Source organism: Lucilia cuprina, chromosome 6 (assembly GCF_022045245.1).
Source record: "Lucilia cuprina isolate Lc7/37 chromosome 6, ASM2204524v1, whole genome shotgun sequence".
Lineage (NCBI taxonomy): Eukaryota > Metazoa > Arthropoda > Insecta > Diptera > Calliphoridae > Lucilia > Lucilia cuprina.
In genome coordinates, this window is record NC_060954.1 from 4,178,838 (window position 1) to 4,204,344 (window position 25,507).

The 25,507-nt window shown below is 34.4% G+C and overlaps 12 protein-coding genes across 13 annotated transcripts; 3 read left to right on the forward strand and 9 right to left on the reverse strand.

The window, feature by feature from the left end:
• Nucleotides 1–1,083: 1,083 nt before the first annotated feature.
• On the reverse strand, nucleotides 1,084–5,311 carry LOC111678329 (trypsin). Its single transcript, XM_046955772.1, has 3 exons — nucleotides 5,299–5,311; nucleotides 2,967–3,003; nucleotides 1,084–1,936 (listed from the first exon to the last, which is right to left on the reverse strand). The coding sequence occupies exons 1-3, from the start codon at nucleotides 5,309–5,311 to the stop codon at nucleotides 1,159–1,161; spliced, it is 828 nt and encodes a 275-aa protein (XP_046811728.1). The 3' UTR covers nucleotides 1,084–1,158.
• A 2,063-nt stretch (nucleotides 5,312–7,374) lies between these two features.
• LOC111678322 (trypsin alpha-4-like) lies at nucleotides 7,375–8,200 on the forward strand. The gene has a single exon (XM_023439632.2). It carries the CDS (start codon nucleotides 7,383–7,385, stop codon nucleotides 8,151–8,153), a length of 771 nt encoding a protein of 256 aa, XP_023295400.2. The 5' UTR covers nucleotides 7,375–7,382; the 3' UTR covers nucleotides 8,154–8,200.
• A 640-nt stretch (nucleotides 8,201–8,840) lies between these two features.
• On the reverse strand, nucleotides 8,841–9,619 carry LOC111678321 (trypsin alpha-4-like). The gene has a single exon (XM_023439631.2). It carries the CDS (start codon nucleotides 9,617–9,619, stop codon nucleotides 8,843–8,845), a length of 777 nt encoding a protein of 258 aa, XP_023295399.2. The 3' UTR covers nucleotides 8,841–8,842.
• Nucleotides 9,620–10,346: 727 nt separating this feature from the next.
• LOC111678336 (trypsin alpha-4-like) lies at nucleotides 10,347–11,187 on the forward strand. Its single transcript, XM_023439647.2, has one exon. It carries the CDS (start codon nucleotides 10,374–10,376, stop codon nucleotides 11,142–11,144), a length of 771 nt encoding a protein of 256 aa, XP_023295415.2. The 5' UTR covers nucleotides 10,347–10,373; the 3' UTR covers nucleotides 11,145–11,187.
• Nucleotides 11,188–12,742: 1,555 nt separating this feature from the next.
• Nucleotides 12,743–13,617, forward strand: LOC111678337 (trypsin alpha-4-like). Its single transcript, XM_023439648.2, has one exon. The coding sequence runs from the start codon at nucleotides 12,806–12,808 to the stop codon at nucleotides 13,574–13,576; it is 771 nt and encodes a 256-aa protein (XP_023295416.2). The 5' UTR covers nucleotides 12,743–12,805; the 3' UTR covers nucleotides 13,577–13,617.
• On the reverse strand, nucleotides 13,596–14,696 carry LOC111678338 (trypsin alpha-4-like). Its single transcript, XM_023439650.2, has one exon. It carries the CDS (start codon nucleotides 14,694–14,696, stop codon nucleotides 13,926–13,928), a length of 771 nt encoding a protein of 256 aa, XP_023295418.2. The 3' UTR covers nucleotides 13,596–13,925.
• A 2,426-nt stretch (nucleotides 14,697–17,122) lies between these two features.
• LOC111678328 (trypsin alpha-4-like) lies at nucleotides 17,123–18,075 on the reverse strand. The gene has a single exon (XM_023439638.2). The coding sequence runs from the start codon at nucleotides 18,038–18,040 to the stop codon at nucleotides 17,273–17,275; it is 768 nt and encodes a 255-aa protein (XP_023295406.1). The 5' UTR covers nucleotides 18,041–18,075; the 3' UTR covers nucleotides 17,123–17,272.
• A 393-nt stretch (nucleotides 18,076–18,468) lies between these two features.
• Nucleotides 18,469–22,375, reverse strand: LOC111678335 (trypsin alpha-3). Of its 2 annotated transcripts, XM_046953972.1 has the most exons (2): nucleotides 22,357–22,375; nucleotides 18,469–19,226 (listed from the first exon to the last, which is right to left on the reverse strand). In XM_046953972.1, exon 2 carries the CDS (start codon nucleotides 19,204–19,206, stop codon nucleotides 18,505–18,507), a length of 702 nt encoding a protein of 233 aa, XP_046809928.1. In that variant the 5' UTR covers nucleotides 19,207–19,226; nucleotides 22,357–22,375; the 3' UTR covers nucleotides 18,469–18,504. The 2 variants fall into 2 exon arrangements, with proteins under 2 accessions (XP_046809928.1, XP_023295414.2); XM_023439646.2 differs by lacking the exon at nucleotides 22,357–22,375 and having other exon boundaries at nucleotides 18,469–19,303.
• LOC124418465 (trypsin alpha-4-like) lies at nucleotides 20,269–21,105 on the reverse strand. Its single transcript, XM_046953973.1, has one exon. It carries the CDS (start codon nucleotides 21,069–21,071, stop codon nucleotides 20,304–20,306), a length of 768 nt encoding a protein of 255 aa, XP_046809929.1. The 5' UTR covers nucleotides 21,072–21,105; the 3' UTR covers nucleotides 20,269–20,303.
• LOC111678332 (trypsin alpha-3-like) lies at nucleotides 21,620–22,416 on the reverse strand. Its single transcript, XM_023439643.2, has one exon. The coding sequence runs from the start codon at nucleotides 22,400–22,402 to the stop codon at nucleotides 21,635–21,637; it is 768 nt and encodes a 255-aa protein (XP_023295411.2). The 5' UTR covers nucleotides 22,403–22,416; the 3' UTR covers nucleotides 21,620–21,634.
• A 332-nt stretch (nucleotides 22,417–22,748) lies between these two features.
• LOC124418454 (trypsin alpha-4-like) lies at nucleotides 22,749–23,724 on the reverse strand. The gene has a single exon (XM_023439642.2). It carries the CDS (start codon nucleotides 23,584–23,586, stop codon nucleotides 22,816–22,818), a length of 771 nt encoding a protein of 256 aa, XP_023295410.2. The 5' UTR covers nucleotides 23,587–23,724; the 3' UTR covers nucleotides 22,749–22,815.
• Nucleotides 23,725–23,920: 196 nt separating this feature from the next.
• On the reverse strand, nucleotides 23,921–24,741 carry LOC111678333 (trypsin alpha-4-like). The gene has a single exon (XM_023439645.2). The coding sequence runs from the start codon at nucleotides 24,728–24,730 to the stop codon at nucleotides 23,960–23,962; it is 771 nt and encodes a 256-aa protein (XP_023295413.2). The 5' UTR covers nucleotides 24,731–24,741; the 3' UTR covers nucleotides 23,921–23,959.
• Between the last annotated feature and the right edge of the window lie 766 nt (nucleotides 24,742–25,507).

Genomic DNA, 25,507 nt, shown 5'->3' on the forward strand with positions numbered 1-25,507 from the left:
TTTGCATATACACACTTCTTTTCAGCCTTTTTTTTTATTGGCACTTATTTATTTCATTAAAAACATAAATTTAACACTTAATTTTTATACTTTTTTATTGCTTTTTTATTAAATAACATTAATTTGATTAATATTTGAGGGATTTTTTATTAATTTTCTTCACTTTTGCAGTTTTGTAAATTACAATTATAAACGGACGACATTTGTTTGCGACTGATTTTAATAATGACCGCGTGTGAACTAAATTATTTGACCACTAGTGAGTGTAGAGTTGCCAGTAAAGAAAGGATTGTGAGAGATGAGAGGATTTTTTAGTTTCTGCAACTTTTTTGGCTAATGAGTATAAGTTAGATTTGTTTAAAGAAAGTAAATTATTGTTGGAATGTTAATAATGTTAATTATTGCAGTGGGACAAAATAGGCAACTTTTTTTGGAAAAAAATGTGTTAAACTAGACATGATCTAGAACTGAATTAGATCTGAACTAGAGCTGAACTAGAACTGAACTAGAACTGAACTAGAACTGAACTAGAACTGAACTAGAACTGAACTAGAACTGAACTAGAACTGAACTAGAACTGAACTAGAACTGAACTAGAACTGAAGTAAAACTGAACTAGAACTGAACTAGAACTGAACTAGAACTGAACTAGAACTGAACTAGAACTGAACTAGAACTGAACTAAAACTGATCTAGAACTGAACTAAAACTGATATAGAACTGAACAAAAACAGAATTAGAACTGAGCTAGGACTGAACAGTAAAATTATTAAAAATAAATTATCTTAGATGAAGCTATAAAGTGTCTAACAATTCGTAAAGACTTTTTCTTATCAAGTCAGTACTTTCATTATAAAAATAATCAAAATAAAATATCAGATTATCTAGCGTTAAAATTTAATCACATTTAAATGATTGGTTAAAGATAAAAAACTAAGATAAGAGTTGTAAATTTAAACAGAAATTTTAACGCCCACTATAACTAGGAGTTGTTAAAACTTTACAAAATTAAAAAAACGAAATTTTAAATCCCTTGAACGGTGTAACATTTTTACAACCCCCCACAATTCAAACATGTTCAGATAAACACAAATTAAATGCAATTTATTAACACAGAATAAAGAATAGTATAAATGAATTGTAAAGCATTTAAGCATTCTACAATTCCTTGGCAGTCTTTTCGATCCAACTACGCACCGAAGGAACATCACAATATACACCAGGATAACCGGAGCGAGCACAGCCAGCACCCCAGGAAACAATACCAACCAATTCGTTATTGGCCACCAATGGGCCACCAGAATCTCCCTGACAAGCATCCTTATTGACAGCATAAGCACAAACCATGGTTTCCTTGATCTGGCTGCCATATTTATACTCATTGGAGGCACAAGCCTTCTCATCAACAATATCCACCTGAACTTCTTGCAAAGTCTTGGGCAAGCTAACACAAGTCAAATAACACTTAGTGCCCCAGCCTGTAACCACAGCGGGAGTGCCAGTGGGAGGTGTCTTTTGAGCCAATTTAATATAGCGGATTTTCGAAGATTCACGCACTGGCGTAGCCAATTTAATAACAGCAACATCATTCACCATTGTTTTGGAATTGTAACCCTCATGGAATTTGAAGGCCTTAACAGCTACCACCTCACCGCCAGTATTGTATTCAGTAGTACCCAAACGTACCTTAAATTGGGAGGCGGTATAAGACTGCATGCAATGAGCAGCTGTTACCACAATATCTTCACTAATGATGGAGCCACCACAAAAATGACTGCCCGTGTTGGATTGCAAAGAAACCTGATAGGGATGAGCTTGAATAGTGGTATCCACACCATTTACTATACGGCCATCCAATTCATCGGGCAGTGTGCCGGCAAAGGCACAACTGACTAAAGCAAATACAGATACGAAACGCAACATTTTGTCGAAAAGACTACATTGGAATGCAACCAAAACATTGGCTTTTATATCAAAAAATTTGTGGTGCGCAAAAGAAACTAACAACTAAATGCTTGATGTTATCTAAAACAAGTTAACACTGCAGTGGATCCATTTGGCCTACAATTTATAGTAGTTTCCGAAACATGTCAAGATAAGACAAATGGATGGGGGTTGAATTTATACTACTTCAAAATTTATCTGAGTAATTGTGAATTCTTGTATTTTTTATACCCTTCACCTTCGTGAGAAGGGTATATATGAGTTTGTCATTCCGTTTGTAATTTCTATAATATAATTTTCCGACCCTATAAAGTATATATATTCTGGATCCTTAAAGATAGCGGAGTCGATTAAGCCATGTCCGTCTGTCTGTCTGTTGAAATCAGTTTTTAGAGGTCCCCAGATATCGGCGAGATCCGAATCTTCAATAATTCAGTTAGACATGGTTTCGAGAAGATCGCTATTTAAAATCAGCAAAATCGGTCTATAAATAACGGAGATATGAACAAAAATCCGTGACAACCTCTGAAAATTTCATCAAAATAGCCACATTTTTTCATGCTTTGTTAAAAAAGCAACAACAACACTGTGAATTGGATAAAGATGTACATGTGCGTATGTATATGTATTTGGTTTTATTCAGCTGTGTATTTTTTTGTATGTTTGGATGCTGTTCTGTTCTCACGAAGGTAAGTGGGTATAACAAGAACAAGGAGATAAAGCAGTAAAATTTTGGTAATACAGCTCATATTTGCTTAAGGCTGGTAATACAGTTTGACGGTGGTATTACAGTACAACGGTTAATATTTCTTTCTGCTACAGTTCATATTTCTTTGTGTGTATGTTATGTGTGACATGTGTGCAGAGATACAAAAGAAATAAAAACTGTTTTTTAAAACATACTTGGTGAAGGGTATATAAGATTCGCCACAGCCGAATATAGAAATATTACTTGTTTAAATATAGTATTGATTATTGACAAAGTATTATAAATCATTTTATATTAAAAAATTTTCGATCACCAAATCATATAAACCAAACCAAAAATTAAAATTAATTCTCGAAAATTGTTTTCGTTAATTTTGTTTGCTAGTTTAAGCGCCCAATGGAGATGGATTATACTTGAGCAAGAAATGCAAAAGTGTAAACAGCTGATCACTATAATTTTTATTAAAATAAAACACTAAAATGTTTGATTTATCGATTAGTATAAATTATGGGCACTTTTTAACACATATATTTTTTTTTTGTTTTAAATTAAAGTTTTAATTAATTTTCATATAACATTAACAATTGTCTTCTTATTTTTATAAAAATATGTATTGTTTTGATAACAAACTGCGACGTTTTATGTTGTTTTGTATGGCATCATTGGTAAGTTTAAACTGGTAAAAAAAAAACATCAAAGGAGATCAACATCAGAATCAATTTACTTTTAGATTAACTTATCTGATTATTAGAGTGAGTTTTTCTGATAAAGATAATCTTCATTATTTGGTTAAACCTGGTTTAATATATGTTTCGTGTTTTTCAGTTATCATTAAAGTTACAGTTTATCTTAGTTTAACTGAGTGCAATTGGCCAATTAAACTCATGTTATAAGAGAGAAAACACAATTAACAAAAACAATAAAACAGTGATTTCGGAAGAAGAAAAACTAATATTTTAAGTAAATTGCAATTTTCTGATTTGTTTTGTTTAATTTATTATTGTTTTAAATGTTTATTTAAGATTTTTTCAAAAATTTCCATTTTACAAAAGTATTGTTTGCAAAAAACAGCTGTTCATTGTTTATGTTTTTGAGTGTAAACTTGGCAATACTAACAAAGTTAACTGAGCTTAAATCTAAAACTGAAAAACACAATCATCTGTTAAAGTCCGACTAAATTTGTTCCGAGTTTAATCTAACAGCAAGTTAAGCATAGTTTAACTGAGGAGTAAGAAACCCGCCTTTCATTGGTTAGTTAGTTTGATAGTTTGATAGTTAGTTAGTTAGTTAGTTCGTTAGTTACTTAGTTAGCTAGTTAGTTAGTTAGTTAGTTAGTTAGTTAGTTAGTTATTTAGTTAGTTAGTTAGTTAGTTAGTTAGTTAGTTAGTTAGTTAGTTAGTTAGTTAGTTAGTTAGTTAGTTAGTTAGTTAGTTAGTTAGTTAGTTAGTTAGTTAGTTAGTTAGTAAGTTAGTTAGTTAGTTAGTTAGTTAGTTAGTCAATTGGTAAGTTACTTAGTTACTTAGTTAGTTAGTTAGTTAGTTAGTTAGTTAGTTAGTTAGTTAGTTAGTTAGTTAGTTATTTAGTTAGTTAGTTAGTTAGTTAGTTAGTTAGTTAGTTAGTTAGTTAGTTAGTTAGTTAGTTAGTTAGTTAGTTAGTTAGTTAGTTAGTTAGTTAGTTAGTTAGTTAGTTAGTTAGTTAGTTAGTTAGTTAGTTAGTTAGATAGATAGTTACTTAGTTAGTTAAAAAGTTAGTTAGTTAATTAAAAAGTTAATTAGTTAAAAAGTTAATTAGTTAAAAAGTTAATTAGTTAGTTAGTTAGTTAGTTAGTTAGTTAGTTAGTTAGTTAGTTAGTTATATAGTTAGTTAGTTAGTTAGTTAGTTAGTTAGTTAGTTATTGAGCTAGTTACATAGTTCGTTAGTTAGTTAGTTAGTTAGTTAGTTAGTTAGTTCGTTCGTTAGTTGGTTAGTTAGTTAGTTAGTTAGTTAGTTAGATAGATAGTTAGTTAGTTAGTTAGTTAGTTAGTTAGTTAGTTCGTTCGTTAGTTGGTTAGTTAGTTAGTTAGTTAGTTAGTTAGTTAGTTAGTTAGTTAGTTAGTTAGTTAGTTAGTTAGTTAGTTAGTTAGTTAGTTAGTTAGTCAATTAGTAAGTTAATTATTTAGTCAATTAGTTAATTAGACTTTTTTGATCTATTGATAGGAGATGTTGGACGTCACAAAAAAAGAAAGATTAATAGGTCCTGTTCCCTGGACTTCAATCCCTTTGGTCATCCATGTCGCACCAAAAAAACGTGTATTAATTTTTCTTTATCGGTTTCTTAAAGCGTATAATGTAGCAAGTACGAAGTAATAAATGAACTTTCAAATACTTTTTACGATAATTGAAATGAAATCCCACCGTCCGATTTCAATACATAGATTATTCAATATCATAGACTAGACAAACTGTAGACTAGACAATGAGTATTTCTTATCTCTATGGAGCTACTTTCAAAGAAGTATAGCTTTATTAAACTTTAAGCTTTTTAAGTAATTTTGTTCAATGAAATTTGTAAAAAAAACCAATACAATCATAAAAATATATCGGCATTTCGATGATTTTTTTACAGAGATGATCATGGTAGACTACTAAACTATACTAAGTATAACTTAAAAAAATCATGTCATATCTGTAACATGAAATTCTAAATTCAAAGAGAAAAGCTTTTCAGTTTTTGATTTAAAAAAATTGCGCCAAAAGAATGATCACCAATAATTTGGTGATCTTTATAAACATCTTATGCTTGTCTATGCATCAAAAAATAATACCAGATGTACAGTTACTAAAAAAAAATTCCTACAAACTCGCCTTATGTCAAACACCTATCTATCGAAATCTTATCGAAATTTTATTAATGAATGTTTTTTTTTTTTTTTTTTTTTTTTTTTTTTTTTGATTTCTTTAAAAATAGACGCGTGCTCTAGCAATGCTTTGCGTCATTAATTATTTATTTTATTTATCTATAATCTATTTATTTATTCTAAATAAGTACTTATAAAAATTTATTTAAAAAAAATTCATTTTGATTAATTTGTTTTAATACCTTTAGATACTCAAAACTTATCTATTGTTATAAGAAAACAAGTAATATTTCTACATTCTGCTGTGCCGAATCTTATATACCCTTCAACAAGTATGTTTTAAAAAACAGTTTATATTTATTTTGTAACTCTGCACACATGTCACACATATAACATACACACAAACAAATATAAACTGTAGCAGAAAGAAATATTAACCGTTGTACTGTAATACCACCGTCAAACTGTATTACCACCCTCAAACAAATATGAGCTGTATTACCAACATATTACTGCTTTATCTCCTTGTTCTTGTTATACCCTTCACCTTCGTGAGAACAGAACAGCATCCAAACATACAGAAAAAAATACACAGCTAAATAAAACCAAATACATCTCCACAAGCACATGTACATCTTTATCCAATTCACAGTGTTGTTGTTGCTTTTTTAACAAAGCATGAAAAAAATGTGGCTTTTTTGATGAAATTTTCAGAGGTTGTCTCGGATTTTTGCTCATATCTCCGTTATTTATAGACCGATTTTGCTGATTTAAATAGTGATCTTCTCGAAAGCATGTCTAATAGAATTATTGAAAATTCGGATCTCGCCGATATCTGGGGTCCTCTAAAAACTGATTTCAAGAGACAGACAGACGGACATGGCTTAATCGACTCCACAATCTATAAGGATCCGGAATATATGTATATACTTTATAGGGTCGGAAAATTATATTATAGAAATTACAAACGTAATGACAAACTTATATATACCCTTCTCACGAAGGTGAAGGGTATAAAAAGAAAAAGATATGTTCTTTTTGCAAAACGTAATTGTATTTGTAATTGGGGAAAACCCAAATGTGATTGACATTTAAAAGTGTCATACTTAGTTGTTGTTGTTTTTTTTTTTTTGTTTAAGTTTAAAAAAGAAACAAAATGAAGTGTTATAATTTTTATAATTAAAAACACACGCATGTTTTTGGGAATAAAACAGAATGATATTTTTTTATTTTTAATCCAAATAGAATCAAATGAATTGTTATTTAGTTAAATTGATTGTAAATAAACTTAATCTAAAAGAGAGAGATGGAGAGAGAATAAGTGATCTACGTTTTATTTAAATATTGTTATTGATTTTAAATTGTAAACAAGTACAATATCTTAAAGCTTTAATTAGTTTTTATAATTATTGTTTTAATCTTTTATAAAAATATTAAAATTTCTTTAAAGTTTCAGATGAACTTTCTAAGAGAAGAGAGTGTTCATTATAGCCGATCACTATACTTGAAACTAGAACAATTTAAGTTCTATTGTGATCGCGATCGGTATTCCCAATACACACAAACTTTTTATTCCTAATATTATTAAAAAAAATTCTCTCAGTGTATTTAACTAATCAGAAAAATGCACTTAATAAAATAATTTTGCACTCTAAGGTCTTAAAATTAAACAAAAAAGAAACGTTTAAATTTTAATAATACTATCTGTATTAACTTGTTAAACAAAAGAAGAATACCCTCTGACGTTTCCCCGACTAGAGATATATGTAATAAATATTTACATAGAATTTCAATAATTATCTCTATACTACGAAATGCACTTTTTGAATATTTTCCGCTATAAATACCGCCGTTAATTGGTGCTTTACATCAAATCGTTTTCATTCAACAATATGTTAAAGTTTGTAATTCTATTGTCAGCTGTTGCCTGTGCTTTGGGTGCTGCTGTGCCAGAGGGTATGCTGCCTCAATTGGATGGTCGCATTGTGGGTGGTGTGGCCACTACTATTAGTGATTACCCTTGGCAAATCTCCCTTCAACGTGCCGGTTCTCACTCTTGCGGTGGTTCCATCTATAGTTCTAACATCATTGTAACAGCTGCGCATTGCTTGCAATCCGTTTCTGCTTCTGTCTTGAAGGTACGTGCTGGTTCCACCTACTGGAACAGTGGTGGTGTTTTGGTTAGTGTTGCTGCTTTCAAGAATCATGAAGGTTACAACTCTCGCACCATGGTCAATGATATAGCGGTCATCAAACTGGCCTCTTCCTTGACTACCAGTTCAAACATTAAGACCATTGCTTTGGCTTCCGTAGCTCCTGCTAATGGCGCTGCTGCTGTAGTTTCTGGTTGGGGTACTACTTCCTATGGTGGTTTTTCTCTACCCACCCAATTGAGAGCCGTTGATGTTACCATTGTCAGCACCAGTTCATGCGCCTCTTCTGCCTATGGTTATGGTTCGGAAATTAAGTCGAGCATGATTTGTGCCTACACTGTGGGTAAAGATGCTTGCCAAGGTGATTCTGGTGGCCCCTTGGTATCTGGTGGTCAATTGGTTGGTGTTGTTTCTTGGGGTTATGGTTGCGCTTATGCCAACTATCCGGGTGTCTATGCTGATGTTGCTGTTCTCCGCAGCTGGGTTGTCAATACCGCTAATACAATTTGAGATGTTTTTTTTTCAAATGATATATAAATAAATTTGTAAAAATATTAATGATATATAAAAAAAATATCTCATTTTTTTATTTACTATGGCGCTTTTGGGGTTGGGTAACGTAATAGTTTACTGCGCCCGAACATTCAAGTAAAGTCCAAGATGTAATATTGTATAGTATAATCTGCAGCCTGTGGCCACAAGAAATCTCAGGATATCTTTAAGGGTGAAATATCTGGGTCAAATATGTCACCCAGGCTGATGAAGTAACTGTCATGAGAACAGTTTTTTAATGGCTACAGAGCTGCAACAGTATTCTTTGAAGGGCAGCTTAAGCCGTGTCAACCAGTGTCCTGTTCTTACTGATATCATGACAAAAACATATTGAGAATCTTAAGAGGTTTTGGTTCGATAATATAAAACCGAAAGTTCGAAAGGGTTTTAGAGGAAAGATACAATTAGACTCGGATCACCGATGTAGAAATTATAGACTGTCGCGTCTATAGCATCAGTGCAAATTTCTTTTTGGTCTGTGCATGCTTTGACAATCCTTCAGCAATAGCAATTATAAGTGAAATCCCCTAATCTCCTAAATCGCTAGTATTGCAAAATGTTATAAAATATTTAAAAATAATAATAATAATCACAAGATTTTCATAATGTATTAATTACATTTATTGTTTTATATATCGTAAAAACATTTAGATAGTTGAAGCTGTGTTTTCAACCCAGCTACGGAGTACAGCAACATCGGCATAGACGCCAGGATAAGAAGCGTAAGCGCAGCCATAACCCCAAGATACAACACCAACCAAAACACCACCAGAGACCAATGGACCACCAGAATCACCTTGGCAAGAATCCTTGCCGATAGCGCTGGCGCAAAGCATGGTAAGTTTGATTTGAGAGCCATAACCATAAGCAGCAGAAGTGCAAACGGCAGCGCTGATTATTTGAACATCGACATATCTCAATTCAGCTGGGAGACCATTATAACTCGAGCCAACAGAGGTAGTACCCCAACCAGAAACAGTAGCAGCAGCACCAGTAGGAGGAGCCACAGTAGCCAAGCCAATAGGACGAATGGTAGAGGACAATGTCAAGGAAGATTCCAAACGGATGACAGCAATATCGTTAGCATAGGTGTAGGGGTCGAAATTTTCATTGTTCTTGAAAGCAGCAACCTTAACTAAAACACCACCATTACTCCAGAAGGTCGAACCAGCGCGTACCTTTAAGATTGAGGCGGTAACCGATTGCAAGCAGTGAGCAGCAGTCACTATAATGTTAGAGCTATAAATGGAACCACCGCAAGCGTGAGAACCGGAACGTTGAAGAGAGACTTGCCAGGGGAAGTTACTGATGGTGGTAACTTCACCGCCAATAATGCGACCATCCAATTGGGGCAGCATACCCTCTGGCACAGCAGCACCCAAAACGCAAGCAATGGCCGACAACAAAATCACAAACTTCAACATACTAAAGAGTTAGTAAACTATACTATTAACCCGAAATTTTGCAACTTTTATAGCAAAATAAGGAAACTATTTTTCTTTCCAAATCCATGTGATAAGATTATTTAAATGTTTCAACAATAATATGCATAAGTTCTGCAGAGTGCTACTACCATTCCCGGCCGATCCGATATTCTATATCAAACAAGTGTCACTTAAAAAAAAAAAAAACTTAAATTTAAGGGTCTACGACCAATATCTCTATAAAATTGAAAAGTAAAATAAAGTTATCAATATGCAAGCCATCTGGAACAATTCACTTTTAGTTCGATTAGAATTGAAGTCACTTCTAAATATTAATTATAAGAAATATTTGCATGTTAGGATTAGACTTAAAATCGGATCAAAAACACCTATTTATATAAGTAAAAGTAAAACATTCACTATAGTCTTGCTGTCTGAATAAAATTTCTTTTATAATCTTTAACTATTTCTTTTAAAACAGTATAATCTGATCTTAAGATCTTTAATAATGTTTGAAAATGTTTATTTACCTTAAAAAAAAAAAGTTTTGTTTTTAAGTCACTTCACTTCTAATCGGTTCCAAATAAAGCAATAGATTAACCTATATTAACGTGAGATCACTTTATTTTGATTTGCCAAATTAAAACTTTTAATAATCTTATCACTTATGATAGAAAGTAAGTGGATTTCCTTTTTTTGCTATATAAGCTCCAAAATTTCGAGGAATTAATATAGTTTATTAATTTCATTTGATATGTTGAAGTTTGTGATTTTATTGTCGGCCATAGCTTGTGCTTTGGGTGCTGCCGTTCCCGAGGGTATGCTTCCCCAATTGGATGGACGCATTGTTGGCGGTGAAGCTACCACCATCAGCAACTTTCCCTGGCAAATCTCTCTGCAACGTTCCGGTTCTCACTCTTGCGGTGGTTCCATCTACAGTTCTAACATCATTGTGACTGCTGCTCACTGCTTGCAATCTGTCTCTACCTCTGTTTTGAAGGTTCGCGCTGGATCCTCCTACTGGAACTCTGGTGGTGTTGTTGTCAGTGTTGCCGCTTTCAAGAACCACGAAGGCTACAGCTCACGCACCATGGTCAACGATATTGCTGTCATCCGTTTAGCCTCTTCCTTGACTATGTCCTCCTCCATCAAACCCATTAGCTTGGCTACTGTTGCTCCTCCTACTGGTGCTGCTGCTGTAGTTTCTGGTTGGGGTACCACCTCTTCTGGCGGCTATGGTATTCCCTCTCAATTGAGATACGTCGAGGTTCAAATGCTCAGTACCTCTGCCTGTGCTTCCTCCACTTACGGCTATGGCTCTGAAATCAAACCCACTATGATCTGTGCCTACACTGTCGGTAAAGATGCTTGCCAAGGTGATTCTGGTGGCCCATTGGTCTCTGGTGGTCTTTTGGTTGGTGTTGTCTCTTGGGGCTATGGTTGCGCTTTCACCAACTATCCTGGTGTTTATGCTGATGTTGCCGTTCTCCGCAGCTGGGTTGTAAAGACTGCTTCAACTATCTAAATGTTTTTTCGAGATTAATAAACAATTTATTACGAACTCCTAATAATTTGTGTATTTTTTACTTTTCTATTTTGGTTACAATGTTCTATTATGTTTTCTTTAAGAAAATAGTTAAGATCTGAATAATTTTTCGTTGTGAAATTTGTTCAGAGTCTGAAGAAGTTTACATTAGGATAAATGTTTAGAATCTAAAAAAGTTTTTGTTAAGAAAGTTGTTCAGAACCTGTACCAGTTTTCGTTGAAAGAGTTGTTCAGAATCTGAAAAAGTGTTCATTAAGAAAGTTGTTCAGAACCTGTATAAAATTTCGCTAAAAGAGTTGTTCAGAAGAACATGGTTTAGATTCTAAAAAGGTTTCCAATAAGAAAGTTGTTCAGAATGTGCAAAGTTGTTCAGAATCCGTACAACTTTATTAATGAAAATTTATTCAGAGTCTGAAGTTGTAATTTACATTAGGAAAGTTGTTTAGAATCTAAACAAGTTTTCGTTAAGAAAATTGTTCAGAACCTGTACAAGTTTTCGTTTAAAGAGTTATTCAGAATCTGAAAAAGTTTTCATTAAGAAAGTTGTTCAGAATCTGTTCAAGTTTTCGCTAAAAGAGTTGTTCAGAAGAACATGGTTTAGATTCTAAAAAGGTTTCCAATAAGAAAGTTGTTCAGAATGTGCAAAGTTTTTCAGAATCTGTACAACTTTATTAATGAAAATTTGTTCAGATTCTGAAGAAGTTTACATTAGGAAAGTTGTTTAGAATCTAAACAAGTTTTCATTAATCTGAAAAAGTTTTCATTAAAAAAGTTGTTCAGAACCTGTACAAGTTTTCGCTAAAAGAGTTGTTCAGAATCTGAAAAAGTTGTTCAGAATCTGTACAAGTTTTCGTTAAAAGAGTTTTTCAGAATCTGAATAAGTTGTTCAGAACAAGTATAAGTTTTCATTAAGAACATGTTGTAGATTCTGAAAATTTTTCCAATAAAAAAGTTGTTCAGAATGTGTACAAATTTTCATTTATAAATAGTCTGAAGAAGTTTACATTAAGAAAGTTATTCAGAATCTGAATAACCTTTACAATAATAATAGCCAGATTTGCCAGGGAAAGGCAGCAATAGTGGTCTCCCTACCACCGACAATGCGACCATCTAACTGACGCAACATATCTGCAGGTATGGAGACACCTAAAGCACAGCCGACAGCGGACAATGGAACTACAAACTTTAACATTTGAAATAAAAGTAATTTCAAATATTGAGGTCTTATTTATGTAGACTGATTGTATTAGTTTCAAAAAGTATGATTCTTAAATATCATACACTTCTATTAAACCTTTTATATCTCTAGTGGTTAAAATTTTTGAAGCATGTCTCGATCGTTTCAAAATTGACGATATATTTCCAGTTTTAATTAAATTCCTTCTTTAAGTGATGTCACTTAGACCTCAGAAATCGTACTTAATGTTTTGTTTTTAAAAATCACTTCAGTACTAATCGATCTATAAAATAAAAAGCATTAGATTAACCTTTATTTAGATGACAAACTTTTATTATTTTAATTAAAATTTTGAATAATCTAATCAGCTCATAAAGAAAGTGGACTTATTGTTATTCTTTTTTACTATATAATCTGAATAATTTTGGAAGAATTAATATAGTTTATTTATTTTCTTTAAAGAATGTTGAAGTTTGTGATTTTATTGTCGGCCCTTGCTTGCGTTTTGGGTGCGGCCGTTCCCGAGGGTATGCTGCCACAATTGGATGGTCGCATTGTTGGCGGTGAAGCTACCACCATCAACAACTTTCCCTGGCAAATTTCTCTTCAACGTTCTGGTTCCCATGGTTGTGGTGGTTCAATTTACAGCTCTAAAATTATAGTGACTGCTGCTCACTGCTTGCAATCGGTTACTGCCTCCGTGTTAAAGGTTCGCGCTGGTTCTACCTTCTGGAGTCATGGTGGTGTTTTGATTAAGGTTGCTGCTTTCAAGAATCACGAAGATTACAGCTCACGCACTATGGTCAACGATATTGCTGTCATTCGTTTGGACTCTTCCTTAACTATGTCCTCTACCATCAGACCTATAAGCTTGGCTACTGTGGCTCCTCCCACTGGTGCTGCTGCTGTTGTTTCTGGTTGGGGTACCACCCGTTCTGGCGGCTATGGACTTCCAGCTGAATTAAGATATGTTGATGTTGAAATGCTCAGTACCTCTGCCTGTGCTTCCTCCACTTATGGTTATGGCTCGGAAATTCAACCCACTATGATTTGCGCCTATACTGTCGGCAAAGATGCTTGTCAAGGTGACTCTGGTGGCCCATTGGTCTCTGGTGGTCTTTTGGTTGGTGTTGTCTCTTGGGGCTATGGTTGCGCTTTCGCCAACTATCCAGGAGTCTATTCGGATGTTGCTGTACTTCGCAGCTGGGTTGTAAACACAGCTTCAACTATCTAATCTAACGAGTTCAATAAAATAGTAGTTTAAGAACTTATTAATATTGGGTCTATATAATTTTCATTTGCAAAAGAGGGGTTAAATACTAAACTGTTATTACACTGTCTTAAAACTAACTTAAAACTGCACTTCATGGACAGTCTGAAATGTAAACTTTTCATTGAGATACAATAGTCGTTAATTAGAGATCTATTAATAAATATATGAAATGCCACCTTTGGCAGTATTTAATACTGTTTTGATCCATTCTTAATATTTCATTATTTCAGATATTTCCTAAAACTATTCAAAATCAAACACCAAACAACTTTCTTCTTTTCAGATTTCAAGTTTATTTAACAAAATTTGTTCAAATAGTCGCTGCGGTATTATTCACCCATGAACTCAGTTGAAAAACATCAGCATACACTCCAGGATAACCAGTAAAAGCACAACCATTGCCCCAAGAAACAACACCAACCAAAACACCATCCGATACCAATGGACCACCAGAATCACCCTGACAAGAATCCTTACCAACAGTATAGGCGCAAATCATGCTTTGATCTATATAGCCATAATTATAGGCAGTCGAAGCACAAGTGTATCTGCTAACAATCTCCACATCAACAGATCTCAATTCATAGGGTAGTGAAGAAGAACCATAATAAGTAGTACCCCAACCAGAAACAGATGCAGCAGCGCCATCAACAGCTGCTTGAGTGGCCAACGCAATAGGTTTAATGGTGCTCGATATGGTTAAAGGAGAAGATAACTTGACTACACCTATATCATTAATCAAAGTTGCACCATTATAATCCTCATGAATTAGGAAATCAGCAACAGTTATTAAAACACCACCACTATTCCTATAGGTAGAACCAGCACGTACTTTTAAGTTGCTTACCGAGGCAGAACGCAAACAGTGGGCAGCTGTAAGAATTATCTGGGGATTGAGAACAGCACCACCACAATAATGAGAACCACTACGCTGAAGAGATATTTGCCAGGGCACAGCAGAGATAGTAGTGGGTATACCACCCACTATACGACCATCTACTATTTGTGGCTGCAGACCCTTGGGAATAACAGCAGACAATGAGACCGTTATGGCGGATATTAAGATAATAGATTTTAACATTGTTAAAGAAGGAGAATTCAATTTGACACTGAGTTCTAGAGTTTAAAAAAGAACTTTTATAATGAAATATTTCTTACAAGAAATGATTTTTTTTTACAAAATTTCAGCCAACTTGATAAGATTATGAATATACAATATCTTCTATATATATATATATATATATATATATATATAATATATATATATTATATATATATATATATATATATATATATATATATATATATATATATATATATATATATATATATATATATATATATATATATATATATATATTATATATATAAAAGAGTAGCGTTACTGTCTGACTGATTCATCATCGCACAGCCCAAACGGCCGAACCTAGAATCATGAAATTTTGACAGTAGATGTGTTTTTGGTTATGTAGATCTACTAAAGAGGGATTTTTGGAAATTTGAACATATACGGGGGAAAAGGGGAAAAAAACGGGTAAAACAGGTTTTCTTAATTATCTTACACAATATTAGTGATACAAGAAAAATTTTAAATGCACCTATATCTGCTCTTAAAAATGAGCAGATGGGTGTCTGGTACTTTTTTGAAATTCGTACTTTTAAGGGGTAAAAATGTGTAACAAAGGTGATTTTTAGCCCTTTATAACTTTTAAACTAATTAACATAATCAAATTTTTCTAAATATTTTGGATACATCTCTCAAAATTATGAGACGCATGTTTCGTACTTTTTTAAAATTCAGTCCTTTTTGGGTGTAAAAGTGAGAAAACTGTATTTATGGTACTTTTTTTAGCACATTAAGAAAACTTTCTCGGTTTATTGAATTATTCATATTAAATTACGGACTAACTCTGTAATATTTATTGTAATAAAATTATTGCTATTTAACTGGGTAAAGTAGTACAAAAAAAGGGGAAAAATGGGAAATTTAATTTTATTCAAACTCATTGAGCCAACTTTTATAAAATTTCAAAAAGTAGTTTATTTACTCACATAAAATAAGCTTTAGGTATATTATTTTGGAATTCGAGTACTAAGGCCTATATAGGATTAAAATCGAGTAAATTGTTTGGTACATTTTTTAAAGCACAATTTTTCTGGAATAAATGAATGCAGATTTGAATCGTTTGAGTTTTATCTGTGATATATTTTTTTTTGTAAACTTAATTCTCGAAAAAGTATACTTCTAAGCGAAAAGGGGAAACATTGTAGTCTCTTTATTAGTACTTTCCACTTAGGTTAACTTTATTCCACTTTTGGTACTTTTTCTTCCTTCAAATGATACTCTATGTATGTTCTTTAATAAGAAAAGTACTTTTTATCTCATAAATTTTACTTTTTTAATTTTCTCAAATATTCAACCTAGGAACATTAAATTTAACATACATGGTCTTGACTGAATAATACTTTGTAAGTGGGAACTATTTGGTACTTTTCTATTCTTCAAATGGATTCTTTATAATGGTTAACCGGAACGGTCCTTATTTCATATGAAAAACAAAAACTCTTTTTCATGAAGTCTATTGACTAGTCGATAGTCTTGACTATAGGCTCGACTATGGACTAGTCGATAGAATAGACTATTGACAAGTCAAAATTCTTGACTGACTAGTCGATAATCTTGTCGACAGTCTTTATTATGGACTAGTAGATAGTCTTGATTATAGACTGGTCGATAGACTTGACTATAGATTAGTCGATAGTCTTCATTATAGACTAGTAGATAGTCTTGATTATGGACTAGTTGATAGTTTTGATTATAGTCTAATCAAGACTTGATAGCCTTGATTATAGATTAGTCGATAGTCTTGACTATATATAAGTCGATAGTCTTGATTATAGACAAGTCGATTGTCTTATAGATTAGTCGAAAGTCCTGACTAAAGACCAGTCGGTAGTTTTGACTATAGATTAGTCGATTATCTTGATTATAAACTAATCTATAGTCTTGGTTATACACATGTGGGCTATAGATCCATCTATACTGTAGATTTTGGACTAGTTTACATTAAGACTATATAACAGTCTGAAGCGGGGAATATAGTCAGTCTATTGTGTAGACTTGAATATAGGCAGTCTTTAAAGTTGAGATTCTATATATACATTTTACAGGACCCACTGAAGGGTGCAACAAAATGGTTTTATGGTTTGACTCTTGTCCAACATAAACATTGGTCAAATGCGTATTAATAACAAATTATTGATAATATTAATAAACTTGATTGATATTTTTTAATTATTCTTTTTTTTTAGACAAATAAAGGCATAATAATTGCAAAAGATAATAATTTTTAAAGAAGAAAGAGTTTAAAATATTATCTCTTACAAATTAAAACAATATTTAACAAAAAAAATCAAATTCAAGGAATTTAAATTATTGCTAAATTAAAATAAATGAAAATATCTTTTAAATAGAAGAATAAAATAAAATTTGTAAAACCCACTGAATCAGTATAACGCAGGGAAAATTTAATGTTCTATAAAAACTGGAGATTAGTAAATCTAAGAACTCGAGAATAATATAAACTCAGATTACAAAGAAAAACACATTTTTTTTAAATCGTTAAATGAAATTACTGTTTTATTTACAAAAAAACTTTAAACAGAGCTGGCAGCACTGACAACCCAGGTGCGGAGAGCAGCAACATCAGCATAGACACCAGGGTAGTTAGCGAAGGCACAACCGTAGCCCCAAGAGACAACACCAACCAAACGACCACCGGATACCAATGGGCCACCAGAGTCACCTTGGCAAGAGTCTTTGCCGACAGTGTAGGCACAGATCATGCTGGGTTTGATTTGAGAGCCATAACCGTAAGTGGAAGAAGCGCATTGGGTGCGGCCAACAATCTTAAGATCAACATAACGCAATTGAGCGGGAATGCTACCACCCGAAGAGGTAGTACCCCAACCGGAAACAGTAGCAGCAGCACCGTTAGCGGGAGCAGCGGTAGTCAAAGCAATAGCCTTAATGGTGGAGGACATGGTCAAGGAGGAGCTCAAACGGATGACGGCAATATCGTTAACCATGGTCTTGGGATTGTAACCTTCGTGGTTCTTGAAAGCAGCAACAGAGACAACAACACCACCAGAGTTCCAGTAGGAAGAACCAGCACGCACTTTCAAGACAGAGGTAGAGACGGATTGCAAGCAATGAGCAGCAGTAACAATAATTCTGGAGTTGTAGACGGAACCACCGCAGGAGTGAGAACCGGAACGTTGGAGGGAGATTTGCCAGGGGAAGCTGCTGATGGTGGTAGCAACACCGCCGACAATACGACCATCCAATTGAGGTACCATACCCTCAGGTACGGCAGCGCCCAAAGCACAGGAAATAGCGCACAACAAAACGACAAACTTCAACATGTTGATTAGTGTATTAACCAACTACTGATGGTTTTTTGAAATTAGTTTCTTACTATTTATACGATTTAGTTTTAGAAAATTTCTTTAAAGGTTTCCGATTAGATTAATATTTGGGCAACTATAGGCTGATAGACCGACTTTCACACACTTTCTTCATTTTGAATTTAAGTGTTTAGAAGATAATTATTAGAAATATAAATATATATATTAAGTTTTCTTTAAGATTAGACCAGAGACATGACTAGAATAATTGTTAATGGACACTCGAAAAGTTTTTGATAAGTGAGATCCGAAAATAAAACACACTTTACACTCGTGGCACAAACTCAAGTACTTTACGCAATGACTTTCGAGTTTTTAATATTTCTATGCAAAACCTGCTCAAAAAACTGAGTATTTTATGTTTTGAATACAAAAAATGAGTGCAATTTTAATAGTTAATCAAAATTTTATTCAATTTAAATTTAAACAGAGTTAGCAGCACTGACAACCCAGGAACGGAGAGCAGCAACATCAGCATATACACCAGGGTAGTTGATAGCAGCGCAACCGTAGCCCCAGGAAACAACACCAACCAAACGGCCACCGGAGACCAATGGGCCACCAGAGTCACCTTGGCAAGAGTCCTTACCGACAGTGTAAGCACAGATCATGCTAGCCTTGATTTCAGAACCATAACCATAGGTGGAAGAAGCACATTGAGTGCGACCAACAATCTTAACGTCAACGTATCTCAATTGACTGGGAATGCTACCACCTGAGGAGGTAGTACCCCAACCAGACACGGTAGCAGCAGCACCGTTAGCAGGAGCAGCGGTAGCCAAACCGATAGTCTTAATGGTAGATGATGTAGTCAAGGAAGAGCTCAAACGGATGACGGCAATATCATTAACCATAGTCTTGGAGTTGTAACCTTCATGATTCTTGAAAGCGGCAACACTGACCAAAACACCACCAGAATTCCAATAGGAAGAACCAGCACGTACTTTCAAGACAGAGGCAGACACTGATTGCAAGCAATGAGCAGCAGTAACAATGATCTTAGAGCTGTAGATAGAACCACCGCAAGAGTGAGAACCTGAACGTTGGAGGGAAATTTGCCAGGGGAAGGACGAGATGGTGGTAGCAGCACCGCCCACAATACGTCCATCCAATTGAGGCAGCATACCCTCAGGCACAGCAGCACCCAAAGCACAGGCAACAGCACATAACAATACGACTAACTTCAACATGTTGATTGATCGATATTAAGCAATGACTGAAATTTTCATTCAAAATGATCGCTTTTTATAGGAATTTTTTTACTATAAACTATTTAGTTCATTAATACCATTCGTATATGATAAAAACATTAAATTGTCTGCATTTAGGTATTGATTGCAATATGTAAGTGTTGACTTAAGGGATTTACACTGTTACACTATTAGACTACAACAGTTGTATTGGGTTGTACATTTCTCTAATCTTTTGAAACACTCAAGAAATTTATAACTTAAATATAATTGATTGATATATTGATGCAATTAAAAAAACATATTTATTAAAGAAACAAAAATGACAAAACAAAGAAAATCTTTGATAAGTCATATTTTCCATGAAAATTGTATTTTTATATGAAAAACATAAAATCGGCTGTAGATCCTTAAATAACGCTACAATCGACAAAATAAAGAAAATCTGTGATCACTCATATTTTCTATGAAAAATCGATTTTTTTAAGAATAAACTAAAACCGACTGTAGATCCTTAAATAATGCTCCAATCGACAAAATAAAAAAAATCTGTGATCACTCATATTTTCTATGAAAAAATTTATTTCTATATGAAAAACATAAAATTTGCTGTAGATCCCTCAATAACGCTCCAATCGACAAAATAAAGAAAATTTTTGATCACTCATATTTTCCATGAGAAATGAATTTTTATATGAAAAAATTAAAATTGGCTTTATATCTTAAAATAACGCTGCATTCGACAAAATAAAGAAAATCTGTGATCATTCATATTTTCTATGAAAAATCGATTTTTACATGAAAATCATAATATCGACTGTAGATCCTTAAATAACGCTCCAATCGACTTAAGAAAGAAAATCTGTGATCACTCTATTTTCTACGAAAAGTCGATTTATATAAGAAAAAACTAAAATCGGCAGTAGATCCTTAAATAACGCGTAACAACCTCAAAACGAATGTGGGAGTGAGAAAATAAAAAAACAACGATACAAATTCAATTTTCATTGAGTATTTTATTAAATTCAAATTTAAACAGAGCTGGCAGCACTGACAACCCAGGTGCGGAGAGCAGCAACATCAGCATAGACACCAGGGTAGTTAGCGAAGGCACAACCGTAGCCCCAGGAGACAACACCAACCAAACGGCCACCGGATACCAATGGGCCACCAGAGTCACCTTGGCAAGAGTCTTTGCCGACAGTGTAGGCACAGATCATACTGGGTTTGATTTGAGAGCCATAACTGTAAGTGGAAGAAGCGCATTGGGTGCGGCCAACAATCTTAAGATCAACATAACGCAATTGAGCGGGAATGCTACCACCCGAAGAGGTAGTACCCCAACCGGAAACAGTAGCAGCAGCACCGTTAGCGGGAGCAGCGGTAGTCAAAGCAATAGCCTTAATGGTGGAGGACATGGTCAAGGAGGAGCTCAAACGGATGACGGCAATATCGTTAACCATGGTCTTGGGATTGTAACCTTCGTGGTTCTTGAAAGCAGCAACAGAGACAACAACACCACCAGAGTTCCAGTAGGAAGAACCAGCACGTACTTTCAAGACAGAGGTAGAGACGGATTGCAAGCAATGAGCAGCAGTAACAATGATTCTGGAGTTGTAGACGGAACCACCGCAAGAGTGAGAGCCTGAACGTTGGAGGGAGATTTGCCAGGGGAAGCTACTGATGGTGGTAGCAACACCGCCGACAATACGACCATCCAATTGAGGTACCATACCCTCAGGTATGGCAGCGCCCAAAGCACAGGAAATAGCGCACAACAAAACCACGAACTTCAACATGTTGATTAGTGTATTAACCAACTACTGATGTTTTTTGAATTTAGTCTCGTTCTATTTATACGCTTTAGTTTTAGAAAATTTCGTTAAAGATTTCCGATTAGATTAGTATTTGGTCAAGTATAGGCTGATTAGAGTGACTTTCTCATTCTTTCTCCATTTCAAATTTAAGTGTTAAGGAGATAAGCGCAAATGAAAATACAAAATGTATTTATTAAGATTACACTTATGAATGGAATAATTGTAAATAAATACACTAAAAGTTGTTAATAATTTTAAGTGATATTCTAAAATAAAACACACTTTACACTCAAGGTCGTAACTCCCCCTTCATTTGTTTTTTTTAAAGGTTCATTGCAGAATTACTTTCAAGTTTTTGAGTTTTTTTTACGCAAAAACTGCTCAAAGTTTAGAGTGATTTATTTGAAAAAAAAACTTTGAAATTATTCGTCGATTGGACCATTATTTTAGGTTCAGTTTTTCATAGAAAATATAAGTGGTCGCAAGAATCTACAAATGATTTTAGACGATTTTAATATTCAATCAACGTTTTATTGAATTTAAATTTAAACAGAGTTAGCAGCACTTACAACCCAGGAACGCAGAGCAGCAACATCAGCATATACACCAGGATAGTTAACAGCGGCGCAACCGTAGCCCCAGGAAACAACACCCACCAAACGGCCACCAGAGACCAATGGGCCACCAGAATCACCTTGACAAGAGTCCTTACCGACAGTGTAGGCACAGATCATGCTAGCCTTAATTTCAGAACCATAACCATAGGTGGAAGAAGCACATTGAGTGCGACCAACAATCTTAACGTCAACGTATCTCAATTGACTGGGAATGCTACCACCTGAGGAGGTAGTACCCCAACCAGATACAGTAGCAGCAGCACCGTTAGCAGGAGCAGCGGTAGCCAAACCGATAGTCTTAATGGTGGAGGATGTAGTCAAGGAAGAGCTCAAACGGATGACAGCAATATCATTAACCATAGTCCTGGAGTTGTAACCTTCATGATTCTTGAAAGCGGCAACACTGACCAAAACACCACCAGAATTCCAGTAAGAAGAACCAGCACGTACTTTCAAGACAGAGGCAGACACTGATTGCAAGCAATGAGCAGCAGTAACAATGATCTTAGAACTGTAGATAGAACCACCGCAAGAGTGAGAACCTGAACGTTGGAGAGAAATTTGCCAGGGGAAGGACGAAATGGTGGTAGCAGCACCGCCCACAATACGTCCATCCAATTGAGGCAGCATACCCTCAGGTACAGCAGCACCCAAAGCACAGGCAACAGCGCTTAATAAAACGACTAACTTCAACATGTTGATTGATCGATATTAATCAACTACTGAAATTTTCCCTGTACTGAAGGCCCTTTTTATATCACCTAGTTCCCCGATTTTCTATTCTCATGATAAGTGTTAGATTTATGTCTTTTACACAAGTTACTATTTGGAAAATGTAAGTGCTTACTTAAGAGATTTAAAAATAATGACATTTACAAATTTTGATAAGATTATAGAAGCGACAGCACGCTAGTAGCCGCTGCATTTAAAATATCTTTACGCATATGTATATGAAATATCTTGGACACAAACCAATATATTGTTTTCTAATGATAATTTCCCTAAACTAAAGCAAATACTAATTGGTTTCGACAATTTTTTTATTCAAAACTTTTATATTTTATAAAAGAACGAGATTATTAATATTTGTTTAGATATATTGATCCAATTTAAACAGTTGTAGAAGCACTAACAATCCAAGAGTGTAGAGCGGCAACATCAGCATAAACACCAGGATAGTTGGGGAAAGCACAGCCATAACCCCAGGAGACAACACCAACCAATTGACCACCAGAAACCAAGGGGCCACCCGAATCACCTTGACAAGAATCCTTACCAACAGTGTAAGCACAAATCATGCTAGACTTGATCATGGAGCCATAACTATAATTGGAAGAAGCACACTGAGTACGGCTGACAATTTTAACATCAATATAACGCAATTGAGTGGGTAAAGAAGCGGATCCAGAGGCAGTGGTACCCCAGCCAGAAACCGAAGCAGCAGCACCATTAGCCGGAGATTTTGTAGTTAAAGCAATGGGCTTAATGGTGGAGGAGAAAATCAACGGGGAGCTCAAACGTATGACGGCTATGTCATTGACTTTGCTAACGGGATTGTAACCTTCATGATTCTTAAAAGCAGCAACATTAACCAATACACCACCAGAATTCCAGAAAGAAGAACCAGCACGTACTTTCAAAATAGTTGGGCTAACAGATTGCAAACAATGAGCAGCGGTCACAATGATTTGATTATTATAGATGGAACCGCCACAAGAGTGAGAACCACTGCGTTGTAGGGAAATTTGCCAAGGGAAAGAGGAAATAGAGGTAGCAACTCCACCCACAATGCGACCATCCAATTGTGGCAACATACCCTCTGGCACAGCCGCACCCAAACAACAAGCGACAGCAGTCAATAAAATCACAAATCTTAACATGTTTTCAGAAGTCTCCAACAAACTACTGGCGTCTTTCTGAACTATTAGTTCTTTTTATATATATTTTGTTCGTTGATACTCTAGGAACACCTTATCGTACCTTAGGTATCTTTATAATGATCAATTTTCATTGATATTGAACACATTCTACTATTATAGTAAGAAACATAATTTTTGATAAGATTATGTTGGAAATTTTAATCTATAGATTCATAGGAAGTGAAATCAGTTTTATTAGTTACTAAACCATTTGGGGTTTTACGCAAAAAAAATTTGTGGCAACAAAGTAAAGATAAGACATTTTCAAATAGCAAACTCACCACCCTAGGTAAAATAATTTAGAAATTTTTAAAGTCTTTATTCGTTATCATTTTCATACAGTTTCAGCAGCACTAACAACCCAAGAGCGCAGAGCAGCTACATCAGCATAGACACCCGGATAGTTAGCAAAGGCACAGCCATAACCCCAGGAAACAACACCAACTAATTGACCACCAGAAACCATCGGACCACCAGAATCACCTTGACACGAATCCTTACCCTTAGTAAAGGCACAAATCATGCTGTCTCTAATTTCAGAGCCATAACCATAAGTGGATGAAGAACATTCTGTAAGGCTAAGAATTTTAACATCAATTGATTTCAATTGCGAGGGCATAGAATGGGAACCAGAGGCTGTAGTACCCCAACCCGAAACAGAAGCAGCAGCACCATTGGCAGGCGCCACAGAAGCCAAAGGAATAGGCTTAATGGTGGATGAAAAAGTCAAAGGAGAACTTAAACGTATTACGGCAATATCATTAACCATAGTATTGGAATTGTAACGTTCATGATTCTTGAAGGCAGCAACATTAAGTAAAACACCACCGGAAATCCAGAAAGAAGAACCAGCACGAACTTTCATAACAGAGATATTAACCGATTGTAAACAGTGAGCAGCAGTCACTATGATTTGTTTACTATAAATGGAACCGCCACAGGAATGAGAACCGGAACGTTGAAGGGAAATTTGCCAGGGAAACGAGCTAATAGAAGCAGGATTACCACCCACTATGCGACCATCCAATTGAGGCAACAAACCCTCAGGCACGGCGGCACCCAAAGCACAAGCAATGGTGGATAATATAACTATATACTTTAACATGTTGAGACCGGGATCTAACAAACTACTGTTATATTTAGACATTATTATTTGTTTTTTATATAGATTCCTATCTTTAGTTTTCCTAATTAATCATTATAATCGCTCTAAGATTTTCATTTATGATTAGATTATTTTGGGGGTTTCTCTTGAGATAAAAAAAAAAACATAATCAAAATATTTCTTTGAAAGTTAGGAAAACCCATGTTGAACATTTTATATATATATTTTGACTAGCATACCCTGGGTGCTTCGCTACCCTAACTATGTTCAATATCGTAAAAATATCAAAAAGTACCATCGAAAAAACAAAAAAGTACAAAGATCTCTTTCAATAAATTCTCATTTAATAAGGACCGTGTGTTCCGGTTAACCATTATAAAGAATCCATTTGAATAATAGAAAAGTACCAAAAAGTTCCCACTTCCAGAATATTATTCAGTCAAAACCATGTATGTTAAAATTAATGTTCCTAGGTTGAATATTTCAGAAAATTAAAAAATTATAATTTATTAGATAAAAAGTATTAAAAAATTGTCTCTTAAAGGATCTTATTCAATGAGGAACGTGTATGTTTAATAATCATGTGTTTTGAGTTCATATTAAAGAACATACATAGAGTATCATTTGAAGGAAGAAAAAGTACCAAAAGTGGAATAAAGTTTACCTAAGTGGAAAGTACTAATAAAAAGAGTACAATGTTTCCCCTTTTTCTTTTTCGAGAATTAAGTTTACAAAATGTTCCGTATTTAAATCTTCATATATATAACAGATAAAACT